At 44.5% G+C, this 11,528-nt stretch overlaps 1 protein-coding gene across 1 annotated transcript in view; it reads left to right on the forward strand.

Moving 5' to 3' along the window:
* KCNQ4 (potassium voltage-gated channel subfamily Q member 4) overlaps positions 1-6,306 on the forward strand; it is a 97,338-nt gene extending 91,032 nt beyond the window's left edge. Inside the window, exons 10-14 of the mRNA XM_015831683.1 lie at positions 2,354-2,571; positions 2,929-3,031; positions 4,121-4,252; positions 5,375-5,510; positions 6,088-6,306. Coding sequence (XP_015687169.1) covers positions 2,354-2,571; positions 2,929-3,031; positions 4,121-4,252; positions 5,375-5,510; positions 6,088-6,306 — 808 coding nt within the window. The remainder of the gene's footprint in view (positions 1-2,353; positions 2,572-2,928; positions 3,032-4,120; positions 4,253-5,374; positions 5,511-6,087) is intronic.
* The last annotated feature ends 5,222 nt before the right edge of the window (positions 6,307-11,528 follow it).

Below are 11,528 nucleotides of genomic sequence, written 5' to 3' on the forward strand. Positions count from 1 at the left end.
TCTCTAACTGAAATCAGCTGCTTGACTTGTGGTCCAGCCTGTAGACCCTACAAATGGATAACGAACACACTGCACCAAAGGTCATAAATTCTACAATGAGGTGGGTGCTGCAGAGAGCTTGGTGTGGATTTGCACTGAGACTTTTTTTTAAATCTTTTTTTAAAAATCTTTTATTGAGACTGTTTATTTAACCTTTTACAGAAAACTAATGCATCAGAGAAAGTCTTACCTTCCTTATATGCTTGTTTTCTATCCCCAAGGACAAATTGGTAGTGGGAGAGATACATGTCATTTAACAACTCTTGGCCCCTCAATTGGAATCATTGGGCACATCTCCAGAAAAAACAAAACCAAGGTTCCTAGCTTAATCCCCCAAGATTCCTACAAGAGGATAAGATCGACACACTCTCAGATCTGCCACCACTTAAATCTCTAAGTAGAAATCATCCTTGGCTCCATTTGTTGAGAAAAATATAATTTTAATAGAAGTCAAGTGTACGGCAATAATGCATATCCAGAACTGAGAATCATGCACCAAAATCCCTAAGTTCAAATTTTCCCTTCCTTAACTGCCTCCTATTGTTGACCCCCCCTTTCCCCCATGACCAATCAGGTTCAACCAAGATGTTTTCAGAACAGTCACTTCAAGCATAGGTTGGTATGTAGCTGTCTTCCTCTCCCAACTGGTTGACCTTGAAACAGTGTGCTGGACCAGTATAACTCTGGCCAGAGCATATATTAACTTAAGTACTATGTTAGAACGTTTAGCATTTAAAGGGTTAAAAGCTGTTTCCTTAAGAGATGGCTTATGGGTAATGTAGTTTTAGCTCTTCAGTGAATCCTATATTTATCAAGTCAGTGGGAGGGGCCACTAAGTTCATCACAGGATATCCTGGCTACGTGCCAGCTTGTGAAAGGAATGCCTTTATGTAAAACTAGCATAAGGAAGCATGCGGGGATATTGTCTACAACCACGCTAAAGCTGATATGAAGGAATTACTGTTTTTACCTACGTAAAATGGACCAATGTACACATCCGGACGCATCTTCAGAAAGTAAGTTCTGCTAAGAATTCCTGGAATAAATATTTGTTTTATAACCATTTTTCGTTGGTAAAAACAGTAAAATGTTCTAACATAGTACTTAAGCTAATATATGTTCTGGCCAGAGTTTTACTGGTCCAGCACAAGCAGCATTTCAGGGAGATACAGAAGTGACTTCCATTTCCCCTCAAGCATTTCCCCTCCTGGCTACTCTTCCCAGAGTTCATGGCAGACTGTCACCACAGAGCGAAACAGAAGCAAGCGTGAGGTAGCAGCTGATGCGCATCCTACAATATTGCCCGTTTATACAGAAAAAAATATATCGCAGGATAGAAGCTCTCATCAACTAAAGTATCATTTCAAATTTGAACGCTGATCTGATAAAATACTTAGCTATTTTACTCCAAATGGTTAAACCACATTTGGAGACTGAACTTTCCTTCTGATTCTCATCCGTATGTAGGGATTGCTACATAAAGACTCAAATTGCGACCATTCAAAGTTGTGGCAGACTCCATGGAGCTCCTTACAACCTGGATTTAAAGTTCCAATAATGCCCCTCCCCCTGCAGTCATGTGATGGCATTTTGAAGCCTTGGCATCCTCCTTAATGGCCATTTGCAGGACCCCACAGTTATGTGATTGTGATTTATGATGTGTTTTTTTTGCTGGAAATCGGCATTTACTTTCAATTTCTAGCAAAAAATGCCCCATTGTAAAAAATAGATCACTTAGTGATTGTGGTGCTCATTTAGTAACATGGTGGTGCAGTGGTTAGAGTGCAGTACTGCAGGCTACTTCTGCTGACTGCCAGCAGTTGGCAGTTCGAGTGTCACCGGCTCAAGGTTGACTCAGCCTTCCATCCTTCCGAGGTCGGTAAAATGAGGACCCAGATTGTTGGGGGGCGATAAGCTGACTCCTTAAACCGCTTAGAGAGGGCTGTAAAGCACTGTGAAGCGGTATATAAGTCTAAGTGCTATTGCTATTGCTAAGATTCACTTAACGACTGGCTCAAAATGTCATAAAATCAAGCACAGTCATGTGGTGACCCTCTTAACAACCAGTATGGCTTATAATTGAATTCTGGGCTCAGTTACAGTTGTAAGTTGAGGACTGTCTGAACTGGATAGGATTTCAGGGCCAATGACCCTGCCTTGATCAAAGGAAAGCCCACAATCCAAACTGTAACCTGTTCAAAGGGTGAGCAGAGGAGGGCAGCAGATTTGAGTCTAGGGCCCCTTTCAGCTGTTGCTTTGCATCCTCCGCAATTCACATGTTTCCCAGTTGACTTCCACTCTACACCCTTTCCAGCAATAAAATGGGACTCAAAGACCGCATCCGAGTGAGCAATTCTCAGAAGCAAGGCAGCCGGGGGAAGCAGCATCTGGTGCCTCCACTCCACCGCTCCCCCAGTACGGAGAACGTCAACGAAGGCATCAGCCCCAGCAAGGTACAGAAGAGCTGGAGCTTCAATGACAGGACAAAGTTCCGGGCCTCATTGAGGCTGAAGCCCCGGACACCAGTGGACGGTAAATTTTGGAAGCAGCCAAAGCTCTGGAGGTTGGACAATTTCATTTGGTTTTAATTCCTCGTAGTTGATCTTAAGAGGAAATCAACGAAGCTTGCTAAGAACGATTTGTATTTATTCCCTCTCTTCTCATGTTTCTGAAGAGTTCAAAACATGTGGTAGATTTACTGTTTGGTAGATTTTATTTAATAGTTTCTTAAGTTTGTATTCCACACATTTCCCCTAGGACAGTGCTTTCCAATCTCAGCAACTTTAAGATGTGCGGAATTCAAGTCTCAGAATTTCCCAGCCCACATAATGGCTGAGGAGATCTGAGAGTTGGTCCAGACACCTTGAAATGTCATGTTTCCATCCACAGCTGATGGTCCTGCAGAGGAAAGCAGCGAGGAGAAGACCTATCAATGTGACTTGACTTTTGAAGACATCATGCCTGCTGTTAAGACCTTGATCCGAGCAGTCAGGTGAGAGCTGTAAAGCTGGAATCCAAGCCAAGAACTCCAGATTTGGGTCCACAAGGTGGCTTCCAGAGAAAACCTCCTTCGCTTTGAGGCGTGTGGTCCTCTCAAATCAAAGTCTCAGCACTTGGGATTGAACAGCCTAATAGAGTAGACTTTTTGCAGTCCAGATGTTGCTCTCAAGAGAATTTGAGATTAAAGAAATTGAAATGAAAACCAATCACAGTTGGCTTTAAGGAAAGAAAGGGAAAAGTCTCATGGCTGAATATATACTTTGCCTTGGAGAAATCCCTGCAAACTAAGAGAAAGATTCCAGTAAGAAAAGGATGACAATGAAATTCACAAGTAGAAGATGTGATGGTCTCTCTTTTGCTCCTTGAAGTTGTTTGATCCATGAGATGGGTTGCCCTGGGCCCATCTGTCCTTCAAGGCATTTTTGGTAGCCTATCAGCTTCCGTTGGGAGAATGCTCCACCAGTAACTAAAGACTTAGGCTATAGATGGAGTGGGTACCTGTTTCAGCTCTGACTGCTGCCGCCACTGTATTCAGGTCAGCCCCAGAACAGCTCTTAAAAATTGTGCCTGATTTTCTTCAAGTAGGAGAATCTTTAAGTAGGAGAGCCTTTAGTAGGAGAGCCCAACAATTCTATGTTCTGTGTTGACATTGATGCAATTTTTGCCTTGTGGGCCTTTAAAATGGAGAACAAAGTAGTTGGGTGATTATAACGGAGTCATTTAGTTAACATCTTAGGGTTTGCTGTGGTCTTTGTTGAACTTCAGTTGAAGTGGTTGACCTCTAAATATGAAAGTCTATTTGTTCTATAGGCTCAGAATTATGGGTGATTAAATCTGGGGATGCTGCGGTTGGAGAAGACTGGGCCGTAGCATCTCCTGCTTTCAGAATGCATTTTTGGCAACTGTGATTCAGGAGTTCCCTCCCCACCAGCAGTTCTGAAGAGCACTTACTAAATGGGAGTATGCCATGCAAGGTTACCTGGAGCAGTAAAAGATTACCTAGATCTCTCCTCCAGGCTTTGGTACCTTTCATTTTAACTTTATTTTTTTTTTTTTTAAAAAAAAGCATGTTTTCTTGCAGAATTCTTAAATTCCTGGTAGCCAAAAGAAAGTTCAAGGAGACCCTGAGACCATATGATGTTAAGGATGTGATTGAGCAATACTCAGCTGGCCACCTGGACATGCTTGGCAGAATCAAAAGTCTCCAAACACGGTGAGGACAAAGACTGGAGCTCAGTGGTGCTCGGGGTTATTTTCCCAGCAACTTGAAAAGCCGAAACTAGTGCCGCTAGTGGTGGCAAGACCTCAACCATGTTCACAAACAACTACAGCAGAGGCCCCCTACCTGTGGGGCACCAGGGACCGGTTCTATGGAGAGAGGTTTTTCCGTGGACCGGAGGGGGGCCTGGTTTCGTGTGTTGCCTGCATCCCGCAGATGGGGCTTCGCTTGTTTGCGCGGCCCGGTTGCTGGCATGCCACGGTCTGGTGCTGGTCCACGGACCAGGGGTTGGGAACCCCTGAACTACAGTTTTGGCCAGCATTGGTTGAGCTGGACTTAGAAGACTTGAGTTTCTTTCATACAGCTATGATGCCGCTGCAGACAAGATACTGTGAGAGACTGGAAGAGTCCCAATGGCAAAGATGGTCAACATCTGCACAACCACTTGGGCAGTTGGTCTTGCCCATCTTCTGCTATTAGAGACTTAGGTTTCGGGAGAACTGTTGCAATTATTTTTAAGCAGAAATGTTGGGGCTATACCAGTGATGGCAAACCTTTTAGAGACCAAGTGCCAAACTGCAACCCAAAACCCACTTATGCATCGTCGGGTGCCAGGTGGGTGTGGCCCATTGGGTGGGTGTGGCCCATTGGGTGGGCGTGGCCACAGTGGTAACAGCAGACGGGGTGGGACTAAAAAGTTCAATCAATCAATTCCAACTTTGCAAGATCTTTTTTTTCCCCGAGAAGTTGAAATTGACTGATTGATTGAACCTCTTTTTTTTTTTTTTGCACATGGCGGCGGAGGCCTAAAGCGAAAAGATTTTATAAAACCCAGCTGAAGGCCTAGGACTGGGGCGATGGCACATGTGCCCACAGAGAGGGTTCTGATTGCCACCTCTGGCACCCATGCCATAGGTTCACCACCACTGGGCTATACAGTTCTAGAGTATATTAAAATTAGGAAGTGACAGGAAACCTCTAATTTTTAGACAGAAAAAAACTCTTTCAGGTGAAATTTTCAGAGGCGGACCTTGTCTTGATCTAGTTCCCCAAGTGAGCCACATTTTGTTTCACCTGATGTCCTCTCCCCTGCATCTCTCTCTTCACTCTTTCCAGTGTGGATCAGATTGTGGGCCGGGGAGGTCTCACCATGGATAAGAAGACACGGGAGAAAGGGGAAAAAGCACCATTGGAGATTGACCTGGTGGATGAACTCAGTATGATGGGCCGAGTGGTAAAGGTGGAAAAGCAGGTGAGGCTGGGCCTGGGGGGGGGAAGTGGGTAGAGGGAGGTGGGCTCCTTATACATGATGTGATCAGGCCACTGCTTGGATCTTCTATTTCATCTCTCTGATAATTAGATTTCCATCCCCCCTTTTGTCTAAAATCTCTTGGTGGTGTTCCTAACATGCATTCCTTCGTTTCTCCCCCCCCCCCCTTTAAAATGAGTTGGGCTGAAAGTGGGTGATTTATTCCCCAGGGAGATTCCATAGCTAAGGATGGAACTTGAACTTGGCCTTCTCCAATTCTAGTTCAATCCCTTAAAGCATGGTGAGCATCTGTGGAGGTAACCTCAAGTGACATCAAGCGCATGATGACATTTTCATGCAGATGGCATAAATGGGGTAATCTGCATTGTGTGCATCATGTTTTCATGTCATATGTGACCTCACTGTGGCTTCCACTAGAGGCTTTCCTTCCTTCCTTCCTTTCTCTCTCTCTCTCTCTCTCTTTCTCTCTCCCTCCCTCTCCCTCTCCCTCTCCCTCTCCCCCTCCCTCCCTCCCCTCCCTCCCTCTCTCCCTCCCCTCTCTCCCTCCCTCTCTCTCTAGGTTGAGTCTATTGAGCACAAGCTGGACTTGTTGCTAGGCGTTTACTCCCAGTGCCTACGGAAGGGTTCCATCAACTCCATTAGTTTGACCGCTATACCAGTTCACACTGGTGAACCAGACATCACCTCTGACTATCATAGTCCTGTGGACCATGAAGACATCTCTGTCTCTGCTCAGACCTTGAACATCTCCCGATCGGCTAGCACCAACATTGACTAACATGGCCTCCCCAGACTAGCTGTGTAACAGCAACACACCAGCTACATGCAGGGAGGAGAGGCTGGGAGGGAGTCTTTACTTCGAAGGAGGACTTGGGAGACACTTCCTGACTACTCTTATGGAGCGTGCTCGACTGAGCCGAAACCTTCTCCAGCCTCACCCTGTTGGTCTTTCCTCATCAGATTCATCTGCCTTTGCACCAGAACGATCACCTCAACTTTACTTGAAGTCTTCCAATTGGGGGCAAAGCCACTAGCACCAGAGCATTTAGAGCAAATGTAGACAAATGGTGGTCCCAGCACCCATCAACTGTCAGTCGTAACTTCGCCAGTGCTTCTGGGCTTCCTACGGTGGCCGTGATAGAATGTAAAACTCAGTCAGCAGCTTTCTCTGTTGGGAGGCAAGTCTTGTTAGTCTGACATAACGGGCAGAGGAATCTGTCTTTAGCCTCTCAGCCTCCTGTAGACATCTGCCATGGTTCCCAGTTAACTCCAGCGTTTTCAGGTGCCTCCAGGCTTACCGAATAATTCAATTCTCTTTTGAAAAAGAGCAGCCAAGATGAAACGGCACACTTTGGACTCTTGAGTCCTTGCGATGGCCAACTCATCAAGGAAAACCATGCAAATGGTGACAGCCATGGAATGACAGCCACCGACTCTGGACTTTGACTTCACTGGGCAACCAGGTTGGCGATGCTTTTTTTTTCAGCTATGCAAAAGCTAGGTTACTCTTTTCTTCAAGCCGTGCCTCGGCAAGGGACGAACGTTGAACTGACTTACACCAAAGAACAGAAACGTAGATCCTCGTTTATTACTGACCGTTACGGATTGGGATGAGAACCGTCGGAACTTCGTGGAAAGATGAAGAGAAAATCGAGGGGCAAGGGTGGTCCATCGTCCGTAGCGAAATACCGGGGACCCAAGTACTCGTGTCTCACCTTGGACGGTACAGTACCTTTGTTGTTCAGGGGGAGACGGGCATCACTATATGCAACTATCTTGAATATGCAACCTGAAACCAATCTTCAGCAGCGGTTAAGGTGCCTTCTCTGCCTAGGACGTAAGCAGGGATTGGGGGGCCCTTTGGCGCTCTTCAGGAGCACCCGTGAAGGAAACCCAGTTCAGGTAGCCAAGACTAGAATGGGTCCTGGTGTCCTCAGGGGGAATTTTATCAGCTTGCCATCTCTGGAGGGAGAGTTGAATTTTGCTCTCTCCCAGGGAATTGCGCGCGCGTGTGTGTTTGTGTGTGTGTGAGTGAGTTTCCCATTCATTCAACAGCAGTGAATTAAGGTAGAGCTTGGCTCAGGTACTGTACACTTGTAGCATTATCAGCGCTCTGATGTAGCTTTTGAGTAGCCCTCCTCAAGCAGGGGTCCTCCAGTTGGTTTGGATGGTGATTCTAATCTTGACTGCTTGGGCTGGAAATTTAATATTTCTGGGGTCAGTAGGTTGGGGGGGTAGGCAACCTTGGCTCTTTTATGACTCGTGGACTTCAACTCCCAGAATTCTGGGAGTTGAAGTCCACGAGTCATAAAAGAGCCAAGGTTGCCTACCCCTGTTCTAGGATAATGTTCCTCAAACCTTAGCAAATTTAAGATCTGCACTTCAGCTCGCAGAATTCAACAGCCAGCCATGCTGGCTGGAGAATTCTGGGAGTTGAAGTCCATACAACATAGAGTAGCTAAGGTTGAGGGACACTGTTTTAGGATACGAAGCACCATTATTCCAATCATTCCATTATCCCACCTGCCTCTCGGGTGATGCACATCAGGTCTCACCTTCCTCCTTGCCCATCTGCATTAGTTTTAATTTCTGCAGCTTTCATGCTGTACTTTGGTCTTGGGAAAGATCAATGACACAAGCAGAACCTTCTTGGCACATTCTATGTTTAGGAGCCCAGCATTTGAAAAACAGAAAACTCTTAGGTTTACATTGAATACAGTGTAATATGTATGAATAGATCAACAGCCAGGATTGTTTGTGACTTCTTTGTTGAGTCTCTACTCTTGTTCCTGGTACCGAGTGTGGTTACAGTTTTCTTCCCAATGGTCATTCACTTGGACTTTTTTAAACCACAGACCCATCCCCGAACAAGTTCTAAGTCCAAACCCTTCCTTCCAGTCCTTTTGCTTGGGTCTCTGATTAGCTACCGAAATCTGCTCCTGGGTGGGTTGTCTGGTTAACTTCAAACAAGAGAACCAACAGAAGTCCCGTTTTTCTATTGAATGTCTTCATTTGTCATTCCCAACTTTATGATTGCCGCATAGAAACTGGCTTTCCAATTGTATTGAGCTCTAGCTCGCATGGCAGCTGGCTGGGCATTATGGGAATGGTGATAGAACACATCTGGAGGGCGTCTGGTGGGAGAAGGCTAACTTACTGGGAGAGAACAGAATGAAATCTGGAAGACTTTCCCATATTCTCAGAGCTAGCTCCACCAACACCATGGGGGTGAGTTGTCCCATAGAACATGCCCAGCTTCCATTTCACCACCTCCTGTAGGCTGCATGTCCGAAGTCCCCCACTTGCCCAACTGCACCTTCACTTTGCATGTCCATGTATGTGTCTTGAAGAAATGGCGAGAGCTGTTCCCAGCTTCTCCCCCATCAAACTATGACTCTTCTCCTCTCTCTCAATGCACTGAACACACCCTCCTTGGAGAGCACTACCAAGTCTTCATTCAGGATGGTCATCTCTAGAAATAGGGGAGGGGCTGCATGGTGAAGGGCAAGAGGGGAAAGGAAGGGAGCAGGGGATGGCTTTGACAGCTAAAGACAATAAAGTGGGCCTCGGGGTAGTTTTCCTAATAAATTTTGTTTCTGAGACAATGCATAGTTACCTCACTTTATTAACTTATTAACTTATTGGTTTCATTAAAATTTTCAGTAGATGGCTGCCTGTGTGTCTCATTACTTCTTTGCTCTTGGGAGATTCCATGGGACCTGTGTTGGGAGAAATGAATCTCTGGGAAAGGATGGTTCTTTAACTTTTATAGAGCGAAGGGAGGGGCCGGAGAAGAAGAGGTGTCCTCTCTGACTTGCTGTTACAAGGCTGAGGAAATTGTCTGGGAAGGAAAGACACAATGTTTGAGTGGCAAAACAAAAAGCAAGAAGAAGAAGAAGAAGAAGAAGAAGAAGAAGAAGAAGAAGAAGAAGAAGAAGAAGAAGAAGAAGAAGAAGAAGAAGAAGAAGAAGAAGAAGAAGAAGAAGAAGAAGAAGAAGAAGAAGAAGAAGAAGAAGAAGAAGAAGAAGAAGAAGAAGAAGAAGAAGAAGAAGAAGAAGAACTTCTTCTTCTTCTTCTTCTCAAACTGCACAACAGCCAAGACTTTCAAACATAAATAGTTACTTGACAAAGATCTGAGGGGGACGTAATACAGTTCTGCCAAAACGCCTATCAGTTTGGGTGTGTGTTTCATTAGCTCACATTGTGCTTACATCTTGTTTAACCAGGACAGACAAAGACCTAATAGCAACATTTATCCAAGATGTGAAGCTTGGTTAATGCTAACTTTGGCTACCTTCAATGAACCCAGGGTATTTGGTTTATGTTTATATTGTACAAATAGGTTGTTTAGAGTATAATATATGGAGAGGGAGGCTTTAGCCAGGGTAACTTACACCCTCATTCCTTCTTGACATTATTGCAGTACCTCAAAGAGTTCTACATGGGGCTGCCCCTGAAGACTATAAAATATAAAAGGGGGGGGGGGAGGAACAGCCAGCATGTTAGTGGATGGGAATCACTTTAGCACAGCAACCAATATTGTGGGTGCTGCGTTGTTTGCCAATAGGGGCTGGTTAGTACCTAAAAGTTTTTGACAAGGGATGGTTTTCCCACCCTAGTCAAAATACCCAGATAGCAAACACCTCCCATACTGGCTGGGGAATTCTGGGAGATGAAGTCTAAAGATCTGAAAGTTGCTAAGTTTGAAAAACACCGATCTACCACATATATTACCTATTTATTTTCCCATTAGGTTTTACTTCTTATGTAGACCATCTCCCCTGCCCGCCCTCTTAGCTGTTATGTGAATCCCGCCAATAAAAGGTTCCTTTCAGTTTAGCAAAAGTAAATAAAACAACAACAAAAAAAGGCCTCTGGTTGTTCCTTTTCATTGCCTCTAAGAGGAGCTATTGCTTTTCTAAACTCTGTTTTTAAACACACCGGGCAAAGACAAAAGGAATACACACACAGAGAGAGACACAGAGGGGGAAGAGAGAGAGAAATATATACTTTGCAAAAATAGGTTTGGTATCTTTATCATGTCTTGTTCTCTCCTTCTCTACTGAGTGAGCCCAGGCATCCTAATTTGAGATTTAGGAATTTCTGGCAAACCAATAGGAACATCTTTTTTTCCCCAAGGTGAAATGAAGTGCATTTTTTATTGGTATGAAAAAGACTTTTAGCCTTGTGAGAAGTTCCTTTCCCCACTGAGGGCTTGTAGTACTTTCATAGTTACCCCAAGCCATGGGTGGAGTGATACAAATTATTGTATATTATTGGCACCGGGAAGGTTGTATGGACATCATTGCTTGCAGTTGTCCTTTGGGCACCTTTTAATTTTATTATTTAATTTTAGTGTTTATTTAAATTAACTGGCTTTTCCACTTGCTGCGGGAAATGTCTGAAACTAGGGAAAATACCCCATAAAAATATGTTTTTTAAAATCTCTATAAGCAACACGAATGATCTGGATGCGAGGACCACTGTTCCCCTGCTTTCTCTCTTACTTACTGAACTGTAAGAGTTGGTGTGTGACAGTTACTAATTATGGAATGTTTTAAGGGTATAAAATTTGCAATAAAACTATTGACAGCCCTGCGGTAATGGTAAAATAACGAGGGGGGGATTACTGGGGATAAAGCGGTTTATCAGCAAAAGAGCAGACTTCCCCTTGGTTCAACAACAGCAACAAAAGCTCAGATAACAGGTGAGAGTTGATTAGCACAACACTTATTTTATGTTATTATTGTTTTATTATATTTAATTATTTCATTATTATTTTATTATCTCTCAAACCCAGGTTTTCAAAGACTGCCTTCCATCCTATACAGTATTCCAAAGGAAAAAGGGGGGGAAAAAAGCATTTTGCTAAAGTGTTCCATTTCTTTCACCACCGTCCATACCCTTGACTGGGACTTCCGCCTACCTTTTCTGCTCTGCCCCTCCCTCTCTTTTGTGAGTTTTCTGACAGGAGGACTCAAATTATTTACCCCCAGTGGT

The sequence above is a fragment of the Protobothrops mucrosquamatus genome, unplaced genomic scaffold (genome assembly GCF_001527695.2).
Source record: "Protobothrops mucrosquamatus isolate PMUCROS unplaced genomic scaffold, P.Mucros_1.0 scaffold_273, whole genome shotgun sequence".
Lineage (NCBI taxonomy): Eukaryota > Metazoa > Chordata > Lepidosauria > Squamata > Viperidae > Protobothrops > Protobothrops mucrosquamatus.